Raw genomic sequence first — 19,570 nt, 5'->3', positions numbered from 1 at the left:
ATTTCATTTGTCGCCTCGTGTGAAAGCCTCTAGGTGACGATGCACAATAAACCATAAAACAATTAAATTTTCCAATTAAATTCAAAATGCGGTACATAATAGGGCCTTAAAAACAAAACAGAAACCCTTAACGAAAACGATTTCAGCATCTTTGCAAACCTCTAAGAACAGGGACCACCATGCAAGTAATACTAATCACCGCCAGAATTCCAGAGGGACTAAAATAACATGTCTAAAATATTAGAAAAATGGTAAGAAGACAGAGGGAATAAAGTCTTTGCCTGGGGCTTAAAAGACTTCAGAGTAGGTGAAAGGTGAGGGGTGTGTGTGTGTGTGTGTGTGTGTGTGTGTGTGTTTTAAGAGGAGGGGTATCTCCTATCAGCTCCAGCCAGTGTGGTGAATGGTGAAAAACGATGGGAGTTATGGTCCAAAGGATTCAGAAGGCAACAGGTTGAGGAAGACCGATTCACAGGACTGGTTTTCAACTGATGGGAGATGCAGCTGACTGGAGACTGCAGTGAAGCTGCCATATAAATATAGGTTGGAAAACTGAGAAGTGAAACCCCAGCTGGACTAAAGGTGGGTCAGTCCCACCTTTGAAACTGTTAAATACTATTGGTTTAAAGCAAGGATATGGCCTTGTCCGTCCTCATCAACAGAATCAATGGTAAGGGACGATGGCAGCTATAGCCCAGAATTTAAAGCCCTGCATTAAGGAAAGCATCCAGCAAACAGGACACCCCGCACAGAACAGGCTCTCTCTCTCTCTTGGTGCTGCCTCCTGTACTTTGGAGTGAGGGGCACTTAGGAGCAGGCCTTCTGAGGCTTATATGTCTTATATGTGCCCTTGAACTGTTACAACAACAGCCCTTGTTTACCTGGAGGGCGAGAGGTGTGAGCCTGGCCACAACTGCCATTACTGGAACCCAGCAGGTTGGTTGTGAGAGAAGGTAGTCCTCAGGTTCTGAAAGGTCCCCCCTCCCTCCTGCTCCAGGGTGAGATATCACTTTATACTGCAATGCACTCTATGTGGGGCTACCTTTGAAGGTGACCTGGAAACTACAACTACAACTAATCCAGAACGCGGCAGCTAGACTGGTGACTGGGAGCGGCCGCCGAGACCACATAACATTTGTCTTGAAAGACCTACATTGGCTCCCAGTACGTTTCCGAGCACAATTCAAATTGTTGGTGCTGACCTTGAAAGCCCTAAACGGCCTCGGTCCAGTACACCTGAAGGAGCGTCTCCACCCCCATTGTTCAGCCCAGACACTGAGGTCCAGCGCTGAGGGCCTTCTTCCCTCACTGCAAGAAGCCAAGTTACAGGGAACCAGGCAGAGGGCCTTCTCGGCAGTGGCACCCGCCCTGTGGAACGCCTTCCCACCAGATGTCAAAGAGAACAACAACTACCAGACTTTTAGAAGACATCTGAAGGCAGCCCTGTGTAGGGAAGCTTTTAATGTTTAAGAGACCACTGTATTTTAATATTTTGTTGGAAGCTGCCCAGAGTGGCTGGGGAAACCCAGCCAGATGGGCAGGGTATAAATAAACAGTAGGATCCAGCTTTGGCCCACAGACTCCTAGGCTACATTCCCCCATGGAATTCTGGGAATTCTGTTACAGATTCTGAGAGGAGGCCCCCTACTCCTCTGACAGGGCTGTTTAACTATGAACCCCATACTTCTCAACTGCCCTTATTTAATCGGGACACCCTGTTTTGGGGGCCCGTGTTCTGGCTCCTGGGAGATTTCAGCTCTGAAAGACACTCATTATTATTTTTTTGGGGGGTGTTTCATGCTCTCACATGGGTCATGTGACTCATGCAGGAGCAAGGTCCCCAAAAACGTGCACCCCAGTTTTCCTCTGCACCATGTCAGAGGGCACACAATCCCTTTTCACATGGACGTCAGAAATTGTAGTTGTGTAAGGCAAATAACCCTCAGCACCCTTAACAGAATTCAGTTTTCAGAATTATTTGTTTTCATATCATAGCATATCATAGGGTTTAAATGAATGGTGGGAATGTGGGCCCAATTGACCATCACCATGCCAACTCTCAAAGTGGTAGATTATGGATGCAAGAGCCTGTTGGGTATGCGTGTACATGAGGAACCTGCCACCCAGCTCTTCTTTAGGATCGGGCTTTAATTTCAGACTTCAAAGACTCCACCTCGCAATGGAAAAGAGGCCACTGTATAGAAAACACATCTTAGTATTCTGTACAGCTTCTCTCCACTTTTCAAGGGTGGAAGAAACTTTCCCAACAAGTCCTTACCATTATTAGTTATTAGCTGTTTCAATGTCAACTGTTCTTTTCTGCAACACCAATTAATTTGAGGTCCCTTCTCTTACACTTATTCTCAACGGCCTCTACATTTTTTCCAGTGTAATCCTTTATCGCTAAACTAGAAACATACTTAACGCTGTATAATTCAACTCCTTAAAGTGTCACATTGTACGTCCACGGTTGACACGTTTCCTCCTGGCTCCTGTATTCTGTCTCTCGGTGTCACAAGTCCACAGTGAACCGGTATCCAATTTAGCACCAAATTGAGGCCTGATAGTTATTTAATATTGTTCTTAAAAGAGATTTCAGCCGCTGAATCGTTACACATATATACTGAAGAGCTCTGAGCGCTTTCAAACCCTTCTGATAAGTGATCACAAATTCTATGGGCATGCTTATGCAAGGCTGTGTTTATCTTGCAATTCCACAGCACCACATGAAAACACAAATCATCATACAGTCATACCTCGGAAGTTGAACGGAATCTGTTCCAGAAGTCCGTTTGACTTCCAAAACATTCAGAAACCAAAGCGCGGCTTCTTATTGGCTGCGGGAAGCTCCTGCAGCCAATCGGAAGCCGTGGAAGGCCCATTGGACAATTGGCTTCCAAAAATAGTTCGCAAACTGGAAGACTCACTTCTGGGTTTGCAGCGTTCAGGAGCCAAAACATTCAATAACTACCGTATTTTTCGCCCTATAGGACGCACTTTTTCCCCTCCAAAAATGAAGGGGAAATCTGGGTGCGTCCTATGGGGCGAATGCAGGCTTTCGCTGAAGCTTGGAGAGCGAGAGGGGTCAGTGTGCACCCTGAAGCAGAGCGCCCCACCCGCCGGACAGACATCCACAGCGTGTTGGAGCCCTGTGGGAGTTCCCCGCAGGGCTCCCCACGCTGCGGATAGCAGTCTGCCGCCCGGCGCAAGGAGCACCCTGAAGCAGAGCGCCCCGCCTGCCAGACAGACATCGGCCAGCCCCACAAGCTCGGGGGACAGCAAGGAGGTGCAGCGCCGCCATCCCGCTGTTCCTCGACCTGGTTTGGTTTCCCCGACCTGGTTTGGGGGGGGGAAATAAAGGGGAAAAAATCCTTTATTTCTCCCCCAAAAAACTAGGTGCGTCCTACGGGACGGAGCATCCTACGGGACGAAAAATACAGTAAGCTTTTCGAAAAGCAAGGTACAACTGTTTTGGGTTTAGGATTCAGCTGCCTGAAAATTTAAGCTTTCATTTCAGAATTTTTAGAAAGCATTCCCCACTCACCCACAAGACATACTTGAATGTTTGTGGGCCACATCTGCTAAAATTCTGGAAGCAGCAGAGGTGGCTCAAGAGAATTTTCAATGACAGCAGTTGGGATTCAGTGGCATTCCGACAACTAGAATAAAATTGTGTGAACTGATCTTTAAAACCCTGTAGCATGAATTATGCAAATGCTCTATACTGGCATAACATGTACAGGTCACTGAATCCAGGCTTTCTAGATATATATTTTTTAAATCAACTACAGCAAATATGCAAGGCCCTAGATATATGGAATTGTCCATGCTTTGATTGATTTGATTACGCTACTTTCCACCACATCTTAAAAATCCCTAAAGCAGGGATGGGGAGCCTGATGTTATTGGACTCCATCTCCCAAAAGACCCAGCCAGCATGGCCAATGATCAGGGATCATATGAGTTGGAGTCCAACAAACATTTTTTTTGGGGGGGGGTATAGGTTCCCCATATCTGCGCTAAAGTATTTGAGGCATCTTAAGTTTAGGGGGAAATATGGTGGAGGTTGCAGCGCTACGCCCAATTACATGGGTGCAAACCATACTGAACTGAAATAAACTTGTGAAGGAATCACGCTGTTATGGAACCGGCTTATAAAATGATGTACAATTTGAGAAAAGCGGATGGAGATCGTTTGCTTTTTATGTTAGAACTCGGGGTCACCCAACAACAGATTCAGGGCAGTGAAAATAAGGTACGTAGCACAGAATTAATTTATGGTCTCCATTGCCTGAAGATGTGGTGATGGCTGCTCACTTAGATTAGATGGGGATGAGACAAATTCATGGAGGTCTATTAGGCAGTTACTATGTAAATGCACAGGTATCCAACCTAGACCCACCCACCCAGCTCTGCCAAATGTTGTTGAAATGCAGTTCCTGTCAGGGAACTGCCATCAGCTCAGAGGCGAGAGGTGGAAGGGCAGTTGTGTTATAGGGAACCTCCGAAAGTCTTGCGAAGCAGTTCCTCCTCTGGTGAGGAGGAAAGCCCCACTTCCAGTGGGGAGGAGGTGGTGGGACCAGGGGATGCTAGGGAGAGCCTCAACACTGACCCTGAGGAAGCCAGAGAGGAGGGAAGTACCCCTTTGCCAGCGCCCACTCTGTGCAGTAGGTTTCGGCATGGGGAGGGGAGGAGAAGGTTGTGGGTCAAGCGACTGTTATGCTGGGGAAGGTATAAGGACCACCCACCCCCAGATTCTGCTAGCGACTGAGCAGACATGGACTTGTGACGCTCTGCACTGTAAATAGTTTTGCACTAAGAATAAAGCCTGGAAAAGAAATGTCGGAGTCTTGCCTGTTTGCTCTCGAGCAACCACTCCAGCATCTGACAGTTCCCATCAACTCTGTCTATTGGCTGCACTGGGTCAAGTTGATGGGAGTTGGAGTCCAACAACATTTGGAGGGCACTCCGTTCTATACCCCAGGCTATCTCCAGGTCTGGAAGCAGCCTGCTGTTGTATATCAGTAACAAAGCAAAACCTTTGTGGTCTTCCCAGAAGTATCTTGCTAGCCACAGGGGAAAGCAGGATACTGGAGTAGACAGATCAGGGATGGAGACCCTGTGCTCCAGGTATTGCAGGACTCCGACTTGCATCAACCTGAACCAAGCACGGCCAATGTTCAGAGATGATGGGAACTGCAGTCCACTATATTCGAACCACAGAGACCTTTGTTGTGATGTGCTTACCGCATATGTGTCCTACACCTAACAACAGGAGCATTCCCCCATGTGCATAGCTGGGGGCATTTAGTCCTCCAAATAATGGCAATCAATCAATGCCTGCAGTAGGCCAGGCAAGGGTGTGGCTGCCTTGTTCTTCTGTGGCAACACCATTAGGCCCAGCAGGCAGATCTCGTTCATGCCAGCTCCCTCTTGCTCCCCTCTCTTGTTTGCTGTGGCAACTGCTGTGGCAAATGCTCCCCTGCAGTGATTGATGATTGTCTGCATCTTAGCGGGTAAGATTGCATCAGCAGCACTTGGAAAGTAAATGGCACTGTCAGACTCCATTCCAGGGAAGCGGGAGTACTTGGGCCAAGCGCATTAATGAAAGCAGGCAGAAACAGACAAGTACAGAGTACCAGCACAATACCTCACTCACAGCCGTCACTAAGCGCAGCGTGCCCGTACAACGCAGTAAGAGTCATTTCACTGTTAGTGATCGGCTTCCAGCGCTGGCTGTCAACAAGACCGACCATGGGAACTAACTGGAACAAGACATGACTATGGGAAGCCATTGGTTTGAGACCTGAATTCCAATAAGGAACCTGGAAAAGAGGAAACTGAGGGGAGATACATCAGCCATCTTCAAATATCTCAAGGATATGGAAGATGGAGCAAGCCTGTTTTCTCCTGCTCTGAAGGGTGGGACCTGAACCAATAGCTTCAAGTTACAAGTAAGGGGATTCTTACTGAACACCAGGAAGGACTTTCTGATAGTAAGAGCTGTTCGACAGTGGAACCATTCCCGTGCCAAGTGTCGATTCAGAGACGCCATCTGTAGGAAGTGTTCCAGAAGGGGCCACATCGCTAAGGTCTGCCGATCGGCTCCATCTGACACCCCCCCTTCACCGACTCGCAAGTCCAAGTCTTCACTCCAGTCTGCCAAGGAAAGCTGTTTCGCTCTCACCAACTGCCGCTGCCCGTCTGGAACTACGATTGGCCAAACCGACTCACCTACGCAATGCAAGCTGAACGCCACGGTGCTCATTGAAGGAGCTCCATGTGACATGGAGATCGACACCGGGTCTGCCCTGTCCATCGTGTCTTGGAGCACCATCAAAAGACTGGTACCCAGAGTGTCCAAAAGGCAACTCGATTCTCACCACGTACACCTGAGAGACTACGAGGGACACGACATTCCCGTGGTAGGCGTTGGCTGGTTCCGGATCGCCTTCAAGGATTTTTTGGGCCTGCTCCGGTTGGTGGTGGTCGAAGTTCAGCGGCCAAGCCTCCTAGGGCTAGACTGGTTTGATGCCCTCGGCCTGGAAGTCACTGGCATCAACTGCATCTCTAACGCAGAGACTGAGGGTCTGGTCAAAGACTTTGCCGAGGTTTTTGACGGTACCTTGGGGCAATATACAGGTACGCCCATCTCCTTTAGCCTTGAACCACAAGTCACCCCCATCAAGCTAAAGCCACGCCGGGTTCCCTTTGCTCTCAAGGCTAAGGTGGACGAACAACTGGACAAACTGATCACCCAAGGAGTTTTGGAACCGGTTGACCATGCCAAGTGGGAAACCCCCATTGTCACGCCTGTCAAGCCAGACGGGTCAGTGAGAATCTGCGCTGACTACAAGTGCACGATCAACAAGGCACTTCAGCAGCACGCTTATCCGGTTCCTGTTGTCCAACACCTGCTGCATTCCCTGGGTGAGGGTAAGGTCTTCGCTAAACTGGACCTTGCCCAAGTCTATCAACAACTGCCCGTTGATGATGCCACTGCTGAAGCCCAGATGATCGTCACCCACCGAGGGGCATTCCGTTGCCGCCGGTTGCAGTTCGGGGTGAGTGTGGCTCCTGGCATCTTCCAAAGCCTTATGGAGCGTCTCCTGCAAGGGCTTCCGGGCGTGGTATCATATTTTGATGATGTCTTGGTGTCCGCAGACTCACACCAGCAGTTATTTGAGCGCCTCCGTGCCGTGCTGACCAGGTTCCAAGAGGCCGGGCTCAAGGTAAAGAGGGAGAAGTGCCAGATCGCCGTTCCACAGGTAGAGTTCCTGGGCTATCTTATCGACGCCTCCGGCCTTCACCCGACCACATCCAAGATCCACGCTATCCAGCAGGCCCCCATCCCAAAGAACAAGACAGAGTTGCAGGCGTTCCTGGGGCTGCTGAACTTTTATAACATGTTCCTGCCCCACAAAGCCACGGTGGCTGAGCCTCTTCACCGACTCCTCAACACAAAGACGCCTTGGTCCTGGGGTCATCGGGAGACGGCGGCCTTCAAAGCGATCAAGGCTCTCCTTTCATCGGACCGTGTGCTGGTACAGTACAGTGAATCCAGGCCGCTGGTCCTTGCCTGCGACGCCTCACCTTTTGGCATTGGCGCTGTCCTTAGTCACCGTTTTCCAGACGGAACAGAAGCACCGCTCGCCTACTTTTCCAGGACGCTATCTCCGACGGAACGGAGTTACAGCCAGCTCGACAAGGAGGCACTGGCACTTGTGGCTGGAGTGAAGAGGTTCCATGAATACCTCTATGGCAGGACTTTTGACCTCATCACTGACCATAAGCCGCTCCTGGGCCTCCTCGCCAGTGATCGTCCAACTCCACCGGTCCTCTGGCCACCCATGCTGCGATGGACTGTTTTCCTGGCTGCCTACCACTACCGGCTCGTCCATCGCCCGGGGAAATCGATGGGCCATGCCGACGCCCTCAGCCGTTGCCCTCTTCCAGCGTTTGTGGAAGACCCGGCTCCAGCTTCATCGCTGCTCCTGATTGAGGATCTTCCGGCAGCGCCTGTAACGGCTGCCACTGTGGCCTCCGCATCTGCCCAGGATCGCAACATCAGCCGGGTGCTCAACTGGGTGTGGAGGGGGTGGTCACAAGGGCCTTTTGCATCGGAGTCCCAGCCCTTCGCAACCAGATAACATAAACTCTCGGCTCATCGCGGCTGTCTGCTGTGGGGAGACCGCGTCGTGATTCCCCAGGGACTCCGTCAGTGCGTCCTGGAGGCTCTGCACGTTGGCCACCCGGGAATTGTCAAAATGAAGGCGTTGGCTCGGTGTTACGTCTGGTGGCCTAACATGGACGATGCCATCACTGCCTGGGTGTCCGCCTGTCAAGTGTGCCAAGAGTCGAGGCCTGCACCACCGGCAGCTAAGGGACACACCTGGGAGACGCCAAAGACACCCTGGTCGAGGGTGCACATCGATCTGGCTGGCCCCTTTCACGGCCGGACCTTTATGGTAGTGGTGGGCGCCTATTCCAAATGGCTGGAGGTGGCCCTGATGCCCTCCACCACTACCGAGGCCGTCATCCGGGTGCTGCGAGGCCTGTTTGCGACGCATGGGTGTCCTGATGTCCTTGTCTCCGACAACGGACCGCAGTTCACGTCAGGCACTTTTGAGCGGTATCTTTTGGGACTGGGCATCCGCCATGCCCTAACGGCACCCTAACGGAACTCTGGGCTGCTGTTGCTACAATGTTGACAGCCGGCTGCCTATAAAAGCAGGCCGGCTGAGCTGTTTGCAGTTAGTTCTATTCCAGCTTACAAAATAAAGAGCTACTTGGAGAAATCGCTGTGTCGTCTGCTATGTCAACCCACAACTCAACAGTTTCCAACGACGTTGCTCCCGCAACCTGGGACCGGGCTGACTGGCCTTTATCTTCTCTGAGGCCAAGGGCTGTCCCGGCCCACAGGTGACCCACCTCTCCTGGCCTTAAGGCAAACACTCCTTCTGGGAGAACCCAGTTCCCTCCGCCTCTCTGCCCTGAGCCTCTGCAGCTCAGGAGAGGCTGCAGGGTTACAGGACCCAGGGGGAGACTCATCTGTAGGCACTGAGTCCTCAATCACCTCCGGAGCCAGAGTGGATTCATCTGGTGTCTGCTCCTGAGGATCCGGCACAGGTGCAGGCGCTTCAGATTCAAGTCCCTGCCCCGGCTCAGCCAGCCCTGGAGGCGGGGTCTCCTGTGCAGGCTGGGATTCCTCCGGTTCAGCCTCTGAATCAGATTCCCAGGCCATCACAGTTTGCTTCTTTGTAAAGGTAAGGCCATTTCCACCATATTCTAGCTCAGCAGAACACAGATTAATGTGTGGCGATCCCAGTTATTAAAATGCTAGTCTAAATGTTACAGAATACCAACCAGCAAGTCACTGCCTAGTACAGACCCATTCTTATCTAAATCTTCCCCTGTCACCTAATAAAAATGGCAATGGAATTGTTTCATTAAAAATATTAGGTTGTTGCTTTAAAAATGAAATCTTCAACATGACTGAAAACTTGCACAAGCAGGCAGTGGACCCAGAACATGGGAAATTCATCTCCAAACCCCAAGGCTATCCAGAATGGGGTTATTATAAGAACATAATACGAGGCCTGCTGGATCAGGCCGAAGGCCCACCTAGTCCACCATCTTGATCTCACAGTAGACAACCAGCATATGAGTGCAAGAGGGTCCAAAAATGCTGAGGTATCTGTCCAAAAGCAGAAGGATCTAGGGAAGCAACAAACAGGATGGATATGTGTTCAGCCTGTTCTGGAGAGGACTGCACTTTCCATAAAGGATCCTCTGGAGTAAGATTCAAAGTTTTGGGGCAATCCATCTTTGTCACCTGAGACATAAGTGGCTGCTGTGGCTTAGAGATTGGCTTTTACCAACTAAGGTTGGTGTGCTAGCTTCAGCCTTCCCCAAAAAAGCACACTTTGGCACCTGCTTTAATATATTTTCGATGCTAGGCAAAAACCATTTTATCTGGCCAGACCTTTACAATTTCACACAGTATTGTGATTTATAGTGTGATTGCTGGACTTGTTTTCCAACGTCCTGTTCCAAGGATGGGGAACCTTCAGCCCACTGGATGTTGCTGGGCAAGTCTCATCCGTCCATGTCTTTGGCCATGCTGATGGAGCCATGCAAGGACCAAGAGAATAATAGAATCATTGAACTGTAGACCTGGAAGGGGCCCCAAGGATCATCTAGTCCAACCCCCTGCAATGCAGGAATATGCTGTTGTCCTGTATGGGGATCGATTCTATGACCTTGACTTTGTCAGCACTACGCTCTAACCAACTGAACTATCCCCGGTCACAGGTTCTCCATTCCTGCTCTGCTCTATAATGCACCACAGCTTCATTTTTAAAAAATATATATTGATCACTTGATCAAGTGATCTGCTCTCAAGTTCTAACTGCCTTATCTGATGCTTCTTAATTTGCAACTGTACTGTATTTGCGATTTATTTTTATTTTGCACACTGCTCAGAGAACTCTTGTTACTGGAAGGCCGAGGCATGGAATAAATAAGCAAAGGATGGGAAATCTCTTTAAGCTCAAGAGGAAACAGGAAACACCTACTGGAATAGATATTAGCTGGAATTTACACCTCGTGCTGTAAAGACGGAAATATTCAAGTTTGTAACTGGACAGTCAGATGATCAGTTACAGCAACAGAGTTGATAGCAAATTAAAAATAAATGAAAAAAGCCAGACTTTTTCATACATTAAAAAAACCCCCTATTGGTCATTTAGCATGAATAATAGCTTGCATATGGTTGCTAAAAGTAATGGGACAATTGCCAAGCCAAGTGGAACAGGGGGAGAGAAAAGGTAGTAATTGAATAAGAAGAGTCAAGTGAGAAGCAATCTGCATCTTGGTTCGTTCTGAAATATAGCGTCTTCAGCCTACAGAAGAGAAACTCTACACATCATAAATAACAAATGGCAAAGTTTCCTTGGGCTAGCTAAATATCCAGCAGAGTGAATTTTCATTAAAGAGACACAAAAAATAAATGAAACCATCAGTTGTGACACGATCCCCTGAGGGAGAATGTACTTCAATCATAATCATCCATGTTTTATATCTCATTCTCTACTTATATCTTCTCAATAAAGCCAAGGATTCCAAGCTACGCTGGTGCAAACTGTAGCTACAAGTGGTGGGAATTGACTCACCGTCTGCAGAAATGACTGCATGGATCATTTACCTAACCTGCATCATGAAATGAGGCTTATTTACAAGTTTAGCTAACCTTTGGAATGTACTGCAACCCATTGGATAAAACCAAAAAAGGTGCTTCAACGGCTAGTACAGTGGTACCTCGGGTTACATACACTTCAGGTTACATACACTTCAGGTTACAGCCTCCGCTAACCCAGAAATAGTACCTCGGTTTAAGAACTTTGCTTCAGGATGAGAACAGAAATTGTGCTCCGGCAGCACGACAGGAGAAGGCCCCATTAGCTAAAGTGGTCCTTCAGGTTAAGAACAGTTTCAGGTTAAGAACTGACCTCTGGAACGAATCAAGTTCTTAACCTGAGGTACCACTGTAGCTGTGCCTCACCTGTTGTTCTACTTCAGGTGATGTTCCTAGTAGGCAGGTGAGGTATTTGGGATGGGCAAGTCTAGGTGGGACTCAGACTGGCGTTGGTTTAGGATGCTGCTTAAGCAACAATTAACTACAGGCTGAGTCTGGGTGGTTAGCTCCATTCTCCAAGTAGAAGCATAGAATTGTAGAGTTGGAAGGGACCTCAAGGGACATATAGTTCAACCCCCTGCAATGCAGGACTCTTTTGCCCAGCATGGGGCTCAAACCTGCAACCCTGAGGTTAACAGTCTCATGCTGTACCGACTGAGCTCTTATTTTTAAAGGGGCCTTGCTTGTTTCAACAGCTGTAGGCTCCTACTGCTTGGGGGAGATGATGGTTGCAACGGTCGTCTCTGCAAGCAGGAAGTCCAGACACACAGATTTTTCAGTAGGATCACCTTGCCAACAAAGGTCCGTATAGTTAAAGCTATGGTCTTCCCAGTAGTGATGTATGGAAGTGAGAGCTGGACCATAAAGAAGGTTGATCACCAAAGAATTGATGCTTTTGAATTGTGGTGCTGGAGGAGACTCTTGAGAGTCCCATGGACTGCAAGAAGATCCAACCTATCCATTCTTAAGGAAATCAGCCTTGAGCGCTCACTGGAAGGACAGATCCTGAAGCTGAGGGTCCAATACTTTGGCCACCTCATGAGAAGAGAGGACTCCCTGGAAAAGACCCTGATGTTGGGAAAGGTGGAGGGCACAAGGAGAAGGGGACGACAGAGGACGAGATGGTTGGACAGAGTTCTCGAAGCTACCAGCATGGGTTTGACCAAACTGCGGGAGGCAGTGGAAGACAGGAGTGCCTGGCGTGCTCTGGTCCATGGGGTCACGAAGAGTAGGACACGACTAAACAACAACAACACAATATTATTCTCTTAATTTGTTAGGTCAATCCATTAACAAACGTTTAACTAACTAAAAATATACCTGTGATAGAAGAGAATGTCTTTTTCTAAGTCGATGCCTGCTGTTAACACATGGATGCAAGATCTAAAAACAAAGAAAACAACACTCATTGCTTCAGAACATTTAGTTTTACTCAGATGCAAATGCAGCTGATGGACGAATGGACGGAAAACATATACGTTAAGCCGATTCATGATTGCTTTTAACTGGGTGGCTGCCAGGGCTAATTTTCAGTTGTGCATTTAGAATCTGAAGATGTAGTGTTTTGGACTGGTGGGTACCATTGCCTGTGTTTGACAAAGCAACCAGTTTCCCCCCATGTTTCCATTCCTTTCTGCACTTCTTCGAATTTTGCAAAGCAGTTCTACAACCCAACATGCATTTATTAGAGGGACATCTGCAGTCAGATGAATATATTCATAACAATAACATACAAAAAGGGATATTAGGGGGAACCGCTTGCAAAATTGTGTATATTAATCAAAATGGGATACAAAAAATGTGTCTATTAGGATAAGTTTGTACTAAAATGCTGATGAGTTTTCGTTGGGATTCTATTATTATTACTATTATTATTATTATTATTATTATTATTATTATTATTATTATTGCAAACAAATGTAGGGGGTCTGAATTCCAGAATCAGGAACATGAGAAACTAAAAGAACCCAAATTGGCAGATCTGCCTAGCCCTAATAATTCTTTTTAACCTCACCATCACGGTTATAATCTCAAAATACTAAACGGATCTTTGGCTCCTGATTTCAGTACAGCACTTCAACTGTTTCCTCATAGGTACTCCAACATCATTCTGTAGAATTTCATTTCTGTGATGGTGGCTGCAAGTCATGTCTTCTACCCCTCAGGCCCTCCCATGAGTTCACTTCCCAAGTATGGAAGGGTTGGCTTTGGTTACTCACTGTCACGGGCAAGACAAGGTGCAAATGCTCAGTGGCACCTTCCACTGTGCCCTCACGCCATGGGTTGGCAACCTAAATCCCATGGACCCCTGCCGCCCGCTCGGTTGGCTCCTGTGCAGCATGCTAAACTGGCGCAGAGCAGAGCGGGGACCACCTTCTGTGATGCTGGCCGGCTTCCTATTGGTTGCAGGAAGCTCCTGCAGCCAATGGGAAGCTGCGCACGCCTCCTCAGCACCAGAAGGAGCGCCATATATAGTGTTTGCTTTTGTGTGCATGTGCGCGCACACACACTCTGGCCCACCGCGGCGTCTGCAGGACCGTGAACCGGCCCAAGCCACAAAAACTTTGCCGACTCCTGGTCTAGGGCCAAGCATTCTCCAGTAATTTGTTTCCTGCTTGGCAGGGGGTTGGACTCGATGGCCCTTGTGGTCTCTTCCAACTCTATGATTCTATGATTCCTAGAGCTAAGTGACTGGACACTGAATTATAGCTCACACAAGTCAGAAGTGTGATGCGTGTCACTTTAATTTTTCAAGTAGGTGTTTAAGTAGGAAAGGTTTGTTAAGGAGACATATGTTTGTAAGAGAAGGCAGGAAGATGGATTGGACATAATTTTGTTTTACATTTTAAAGTCTGGAATAATTTATATGCTGTATGGATGGATTTTTATTAACCTTTCCTACCTGTGCTAAAAGCTTTAGATGAGACTATTTTAAATATCAAATGTTCCATGCTTTCCATTTTTGTGATTCTATTATGCAAATTCTACTCATCTCTTTACTTTGAAACATCACATAAGCTTCAGCCAGATTCCCCCCCCCCCTTTAAAAGTCTTAAGTAATAATAGAAAATGCAAGCATCTAAGCTTGTGGGAATGAGTTCTGTCCCACTGGATCGCAAGAAGTAAATAAGAGCGAGTAACTCGGTATTTATTTATTTGGGTTTATTTTTAATGTGCATTTATAGGCACATCTGTCTCCAGAGCTTTGCAGACCACCTTGAATCCTACTTGATTCCTCCCCCACCCCCAGCTGTTTCAATTATCCCAGCACTACCTGAAGCACAAAACACCAACTGCAGCATTCAAAAGCAATTAATAAGAACATTCTGGCTCTGTTCATGCATTATTTTCTTGGAGGGAATATGCCACTTAGTAGGACACATGCACTTAAGCCGATCCTTTGTATTGCATGGGGTGGGGTGGGGGGAAGGAATGAAGAAAGCGAACACCCCAAATCTCAGGCCCGGTTTATACGGGATGCAAGCAGTGGAGAAAGTGTTTACCTGCATAAGTGCTCAGTGCACCACTGTCACATTCAAACACTTAAGAATGTAAGACAAGTCTACTGGATCTGGCCATTGGCCTATCTGGTCTCATAACCTGTTCTTTTTTTTTAATATATTTTATTTGAGTTTTTAAACATAAATGCAAAAATAAAGAACAGTATAACAAATATCATAACATCTTTTCATAACATCCTTGGACTCCCTCCCGCCTCCCGCTCCCATTTGCATCATTGTCAATTCTTGCCAGCAATTTATCATCTTGTTTACACTCTTGTGTCAAATTCATTTAAATATAATCTATAAATTCTCCAAAAGGTTTATATTTTTTTCTCAAATTTACTTATCATCTTAATTCTTTCTAATTTAGTGGTGCACAATTATTTATGATCTAGCATCCTTTCTTAACATTCAACCAAATTACAGTGTTTTTTTAAATAAGTCTTGTTCTTGTTGGGGTGATCAGATGCCTAAGGGAAGCCTGCATGCTAGACATAAGCGCAACAGCACTCTGCCCATGTCAGGAATGAGCCAGCTCCAAGTGAAGGTTTGCAGCCAACTGCAGAAAGAAGCCAAGAACAGAGAGGCTTAGATGTTAGGCAGGCAGGGGAGAGCAGACAGCTGAAGACTTCGGCTCTTCCTGACCTTGATGGGCAGGCTGATAAAGCAGTAGCTGAGAGCAGGCTAGAACACAGCCAAAGCTCACAGGAGGCACAATCAGGCACAAACAAATTCAGAGACAGTCTCTCAGAACAGGAAGAGGTTGGAGCTGATCCAGTAAGGGTCATAAGTTCAATATCTTCTGTCAACACCGGAAGGAATCTTCAGAAGGGTCATCTTGAGTAATGATGCCGGAGGCTTTGTTAGAGCCGTCTGGAGCTATCTGTTTGTTTTTGCAATAAATCCTCCTTTTTAATTACCTATGCTTACTATGTTATCAAGCAGGGAACCTGGACTCCTGGCAGCCCACCAGCAGTTTCCAGAGACTGGTATTCAGAGGCATAATGCCTCTGACAGTAGAAGTAGAATATGGCCAGTGTGACTGGTAGCCACTGATAGCCTTGACCACATTGAATTCGTCAAATGCTTTTTTAAAGCTATCTGAGTTGGTGGCTATCACTGCCACCATCACGTTCCATGTGTACCATCCCATATATGTGTAGCATCAGTACACCAATAATTAGCTGCCCAGGTGGAGATGCTATTGGCATGTACATGGAACAGAGCACATGGTGAAATGCATTCATACCCCAGTGGGCAGGAGGGGTAGTGATGAAACTCTTCTTACATGAGTAAGTTTTCTCTGCAGTCCAGGTCCCTTACACACTGGGCATTAGTAAGGCATTAGATTCAGAAAAGAACCCTTCAACACCCTAGATATCTGTTTTAGGTGCCATTCAGTAGCTGATTAATGTGTGTTGTCCCAATGGCAGTAAACTATGTATTCCAATAAAGAAACAGCGTGGAGTTCTGGAGTTTAGAATAACTACATCTGTCTTTCTGGACAGGAATAGTCTTTTTTTTTTTTTTTTTTAAACTGTTTTAAAGAAATGAAAGTATGCATACACTACACTGTATTACGATTAAGTTTTTGATGTATCTCGTTCTGCAAACCACCCCACCTTTCAGGAACACATTGTAAGGTATAGTTTAGTGTTTGCCAGCGGAATGGAACAGATATCCATTCTCTGACCCCGAAATGTACTCTGGAGGTTTGGAGTTGATTTGTGATGAAACAAGGAGATGCAGGAGAAGAGAGGAAAAGGAAGTCCCATCATGCAACTTGGGTGACAATGGACAACACCCATTACTTTTAAAGTGGTTTTAAATCTTTGGTTAACTTCTACCACAACATTGTCCAGTGCAATGAACAGAGTCTTGCTCTTTACCTTTACACACACTCATTCGCCTTGATTTGGCAAAAAAAAAAAAAAGGAGCACAAATTCTAAGCAACTTATTTCCCCCTCATCCTAAAACTTATTATGTTATTTAATGAGACCCAGTGTCATCGTTGTATTATGCAAGGGTTTTCTTTGTGGATTTGCATCAACTAGTAGCGAATTTGCAAACAACCAGTTTAATGATGGAATCCAACTGATCCAAGAATTTCAAAGGGAATTGCTGGCAATTATCAGCTGTGTTCAAAGCATACTTATTTGATCTGCTCATTTTGATTATCAATTAAGAAGATAGTGCCAAGTAGGCAGTCCCTGAGTTTTAATTACTTTGAAATCTGCACAGACTTTTGGCAAATGACTTTTATTCAAGCTTGCACAATATACCTTTTAGCTTTATGATTCATTTAGGTTTGAAACAAAACAAAGCAAGCAAAACCCAATTAAATCATTTAACTTCCAGTGCTTGCTTCGGCAAGGAACACTGACATTTGGTGTCCTATGATCACGGATCTAGGCATATATCCGCTGTGATTAGGGAGCTGCTTATTAACACTGCCTTCCTTCCTTCTTTTTTTTTAGGAAGGTGTTTTCATCTCTCAGAGTTTATAACTTTCCAAGAGACAACATGATTGCGAGGCAGGAAAATGGCTCCAAGCAACTTCCAGAGGAGAGGCAGCATGGCGCAACAGTGCGCGGCTTAGCACGGGAAGGATTAAAATGAAGAGAGAGGATTTAGCTTTAATTATTTTAACTCAAAAATAAGATGATTAATTAGGATCAGAAAACAAACAAAATACCATACGGCCAGGACGATAATTGTTAATGGAGTGGTGAAGGCATTGCCAATTTGGTCTAGTATCTTCATTCTCTCTTCCCCTCACCCTGTTAAAAAAATGTTGAAAGAATAATCCTTATTGCCTTGCCTTGCTTTTTTATGTAAGCAATGCAAGGTAACAACAACAACAACAACAATTTATTTATACCCCACCCATCTGGCTGGGTCCCCCCAGCCACTCTGGGCGGCTTCCGACAAAACACTAAAATACAATAACCTATTAAACATTAAAAGCTTCCCTAAACAGGGCTGCCTTTAGATGTCTTCTAAAAGTTTGGTAGTCATTTTTCTCTTTGACATCTGGTGGGAGGGCGTTCCACAGGGCAGGCGCCACTACTGAGAAGGCCCTCTGCCTGGTTCCCTGTAACTTGGCTTCTCGCAGTGAGGGAACCGCCAGAAGGCCCTCAGCACTGGACCTCAGTGTCCGGGCAGAACAATGGAGGTGGAGACGCTCCATCGAATAAAAAGGTTATCCTTTTTTTGCAACCCCAATGCAAATAACCGAGTAGAATGGCACTGGAGGGAACACTCTGAAAGGAGGCCACAGAAAGAGAGCAGATCAAAGTGAATAAGCATCCTGAGGTGTCACGCCACTGCTTGCCCAAGAGCTTGGAGATAGCTTCCCATGTTCATATTGAGATATCATAGAATCATAGAGTTGGAAGAGACCACAAGGGCCATTGAGTCCAACCCCCTGCCAAGCAGGAAACACCATCAGAGCACTCCTGACATATGGTTGTCAAGCCTCTGCTTAAAGACCTCCAAAGAAGGAGACTCCACCACACTCCTTGGCAGCAAATTCCACTGTCAAACAGCTCTTACTGTCAGGAAGTTCTTCCTAATGTTTAGGTGGAATCTTCTTTCTTGTAGTTTGGATCCATTGCTCCGTGTCCGCTTCTCTGGAGCAGCAGAAAACAACCTTTCTCCCTCCTCTATGTGACATCCTTTTATATATTTGAACATGGCTATCATAGCACCCCTTAACCTCCTCTTCTCCAGGCTAAACATGCCCAGCTCCCTTAGCCCTTCCTCATAAGGCATCGTTTCCAGGCCTTTGACCATTTTGGTTGCCCTCCTCTGGACACGTTCCAGTTTGTCAGTGTCCTTCTTGAACTGTGGTGCCCAGATATGAAGCTACCTTAGAGAATTGGTCCATCTAGCATAGTACAAGGCACTTTTGACTGGCAGCTGCTTTCCACGGTCCCTAGAGGAGGACCTTCCATAACCTGCTATTTGCCCATCAAACTGGAAATGCCTGGAACCTGGAGCTTCTTGCCTGCAAAGATGAGCTATGGTCCTTTTCCTGCTGTGGCACACAGCTAGGAAAGTGTCCTGGGAAGACAGCCACGCAAAACCCATAGCTTGCAGTGCTCTTGTCCCATTGGGATATGTGGTCCAAAGGAGACCAGACTAGGAAAACCAAGATAGGCTGTAGGATTCATAGCGTGGAAAAGACCAGAAGTTCATCTGTTACTGAAATTATTTGTTTTCTTCAAGAAAGGAAAGAACACATCTGAAACAAACTAACTGGACCCATGGACCTGCCTTACAATGGCTAGATCAGCCTTCCTCAACCTGTTCCCCCCTAGATATTGCTTCAGCTCCCATAACCTGCAGCCAGCATGGCCAATGGTCATGGATGATGAGAGCGGTAGGCCAAAAAACCTGGAGGGCATCAGGTTGGAGAAGTTAGACTCAGAGCAGTATCCAGGAATGTTCATTTTTCAGAAATTCTGCTGGGGTGCTATAATTCATGTATACAGCATGTACCACTATAAACACATTGCAATTTACTGCAATAAAAAGAGAGTGTGTGTGTGTACATTTTCTTTTGGTATTCGTGTGTGCATGCTTCGTTGCTTAAGAGGCACAACCAACACAGTGTGGCAGAAAATCCTCAGACCAAGGCATTTGACAGCACAAATACAGGAAAGTGTTTTATTCCAGCTTCACACTTGTTGTTTATCAACATGAAGTTCAGTCTCTGCAACCCGCTGCTTTGGTGATATAGTGCCTATCTGCTCGGTAGCCAGTCAAGGCCAGTCAAGTTATTTTGGCACCTGACCTGAGCCAGGAAAACCAACGAACACCTCTCTCCCTGCTCCCCGGCCATCAAAAGACAACAATAAATCAAATAAC

At 46.7% G+C, this 19,570-nt stretch overlaps 1 protein-coding gene across 3 annotated transcripts in view; it reads right to left on the bottom strand.

Moving 5' to 3' along the window:
* Positions 1 to 19,570, bottom strand: part of SAMD12 (sterile alpha motif domain containing 12) — a 210,556-nt gene that overhangs the window by 34,169 nt on the left and 156,817 nt on the right. The window contains exon 5 of one of the 3 annotated variants that reach the window (XM_081874858.1): positions 12,515 to 12,577. The exons of the other annotated variants lie outside the window; for them this stretch is intronic. Within the exon in view, the coding sequence (XP_081730984.1) occupies positions 12,558 to 12,577 (20 nt within the window). The 3' untranslated portion in view covers positions 12,515 to 12,557. The remainder of the gene's footprint in view (positions 1 to 12,514; positions 12,578 to 19,570) is intronic. 3 annotated transcript variants of the gene reach the window in all.

This window comes from Podarcis erhardii (genome assembly GCF_964252035.2).
Source record: "Podarcis erhardii genome assembly, chromosome: 8".
Classification (NCBI taxonomy): Eukaryota; Metazoa; Chordata; class Lepidosauria; order Squamata; family Lacertidae; genus Podarcis; species Podarcis erhardii.
The sequence above is the reverse complement of the archived record's forward strand: the minus strand, read 5'-3'. Positions and strand labels throughout refer to the sequence as shown.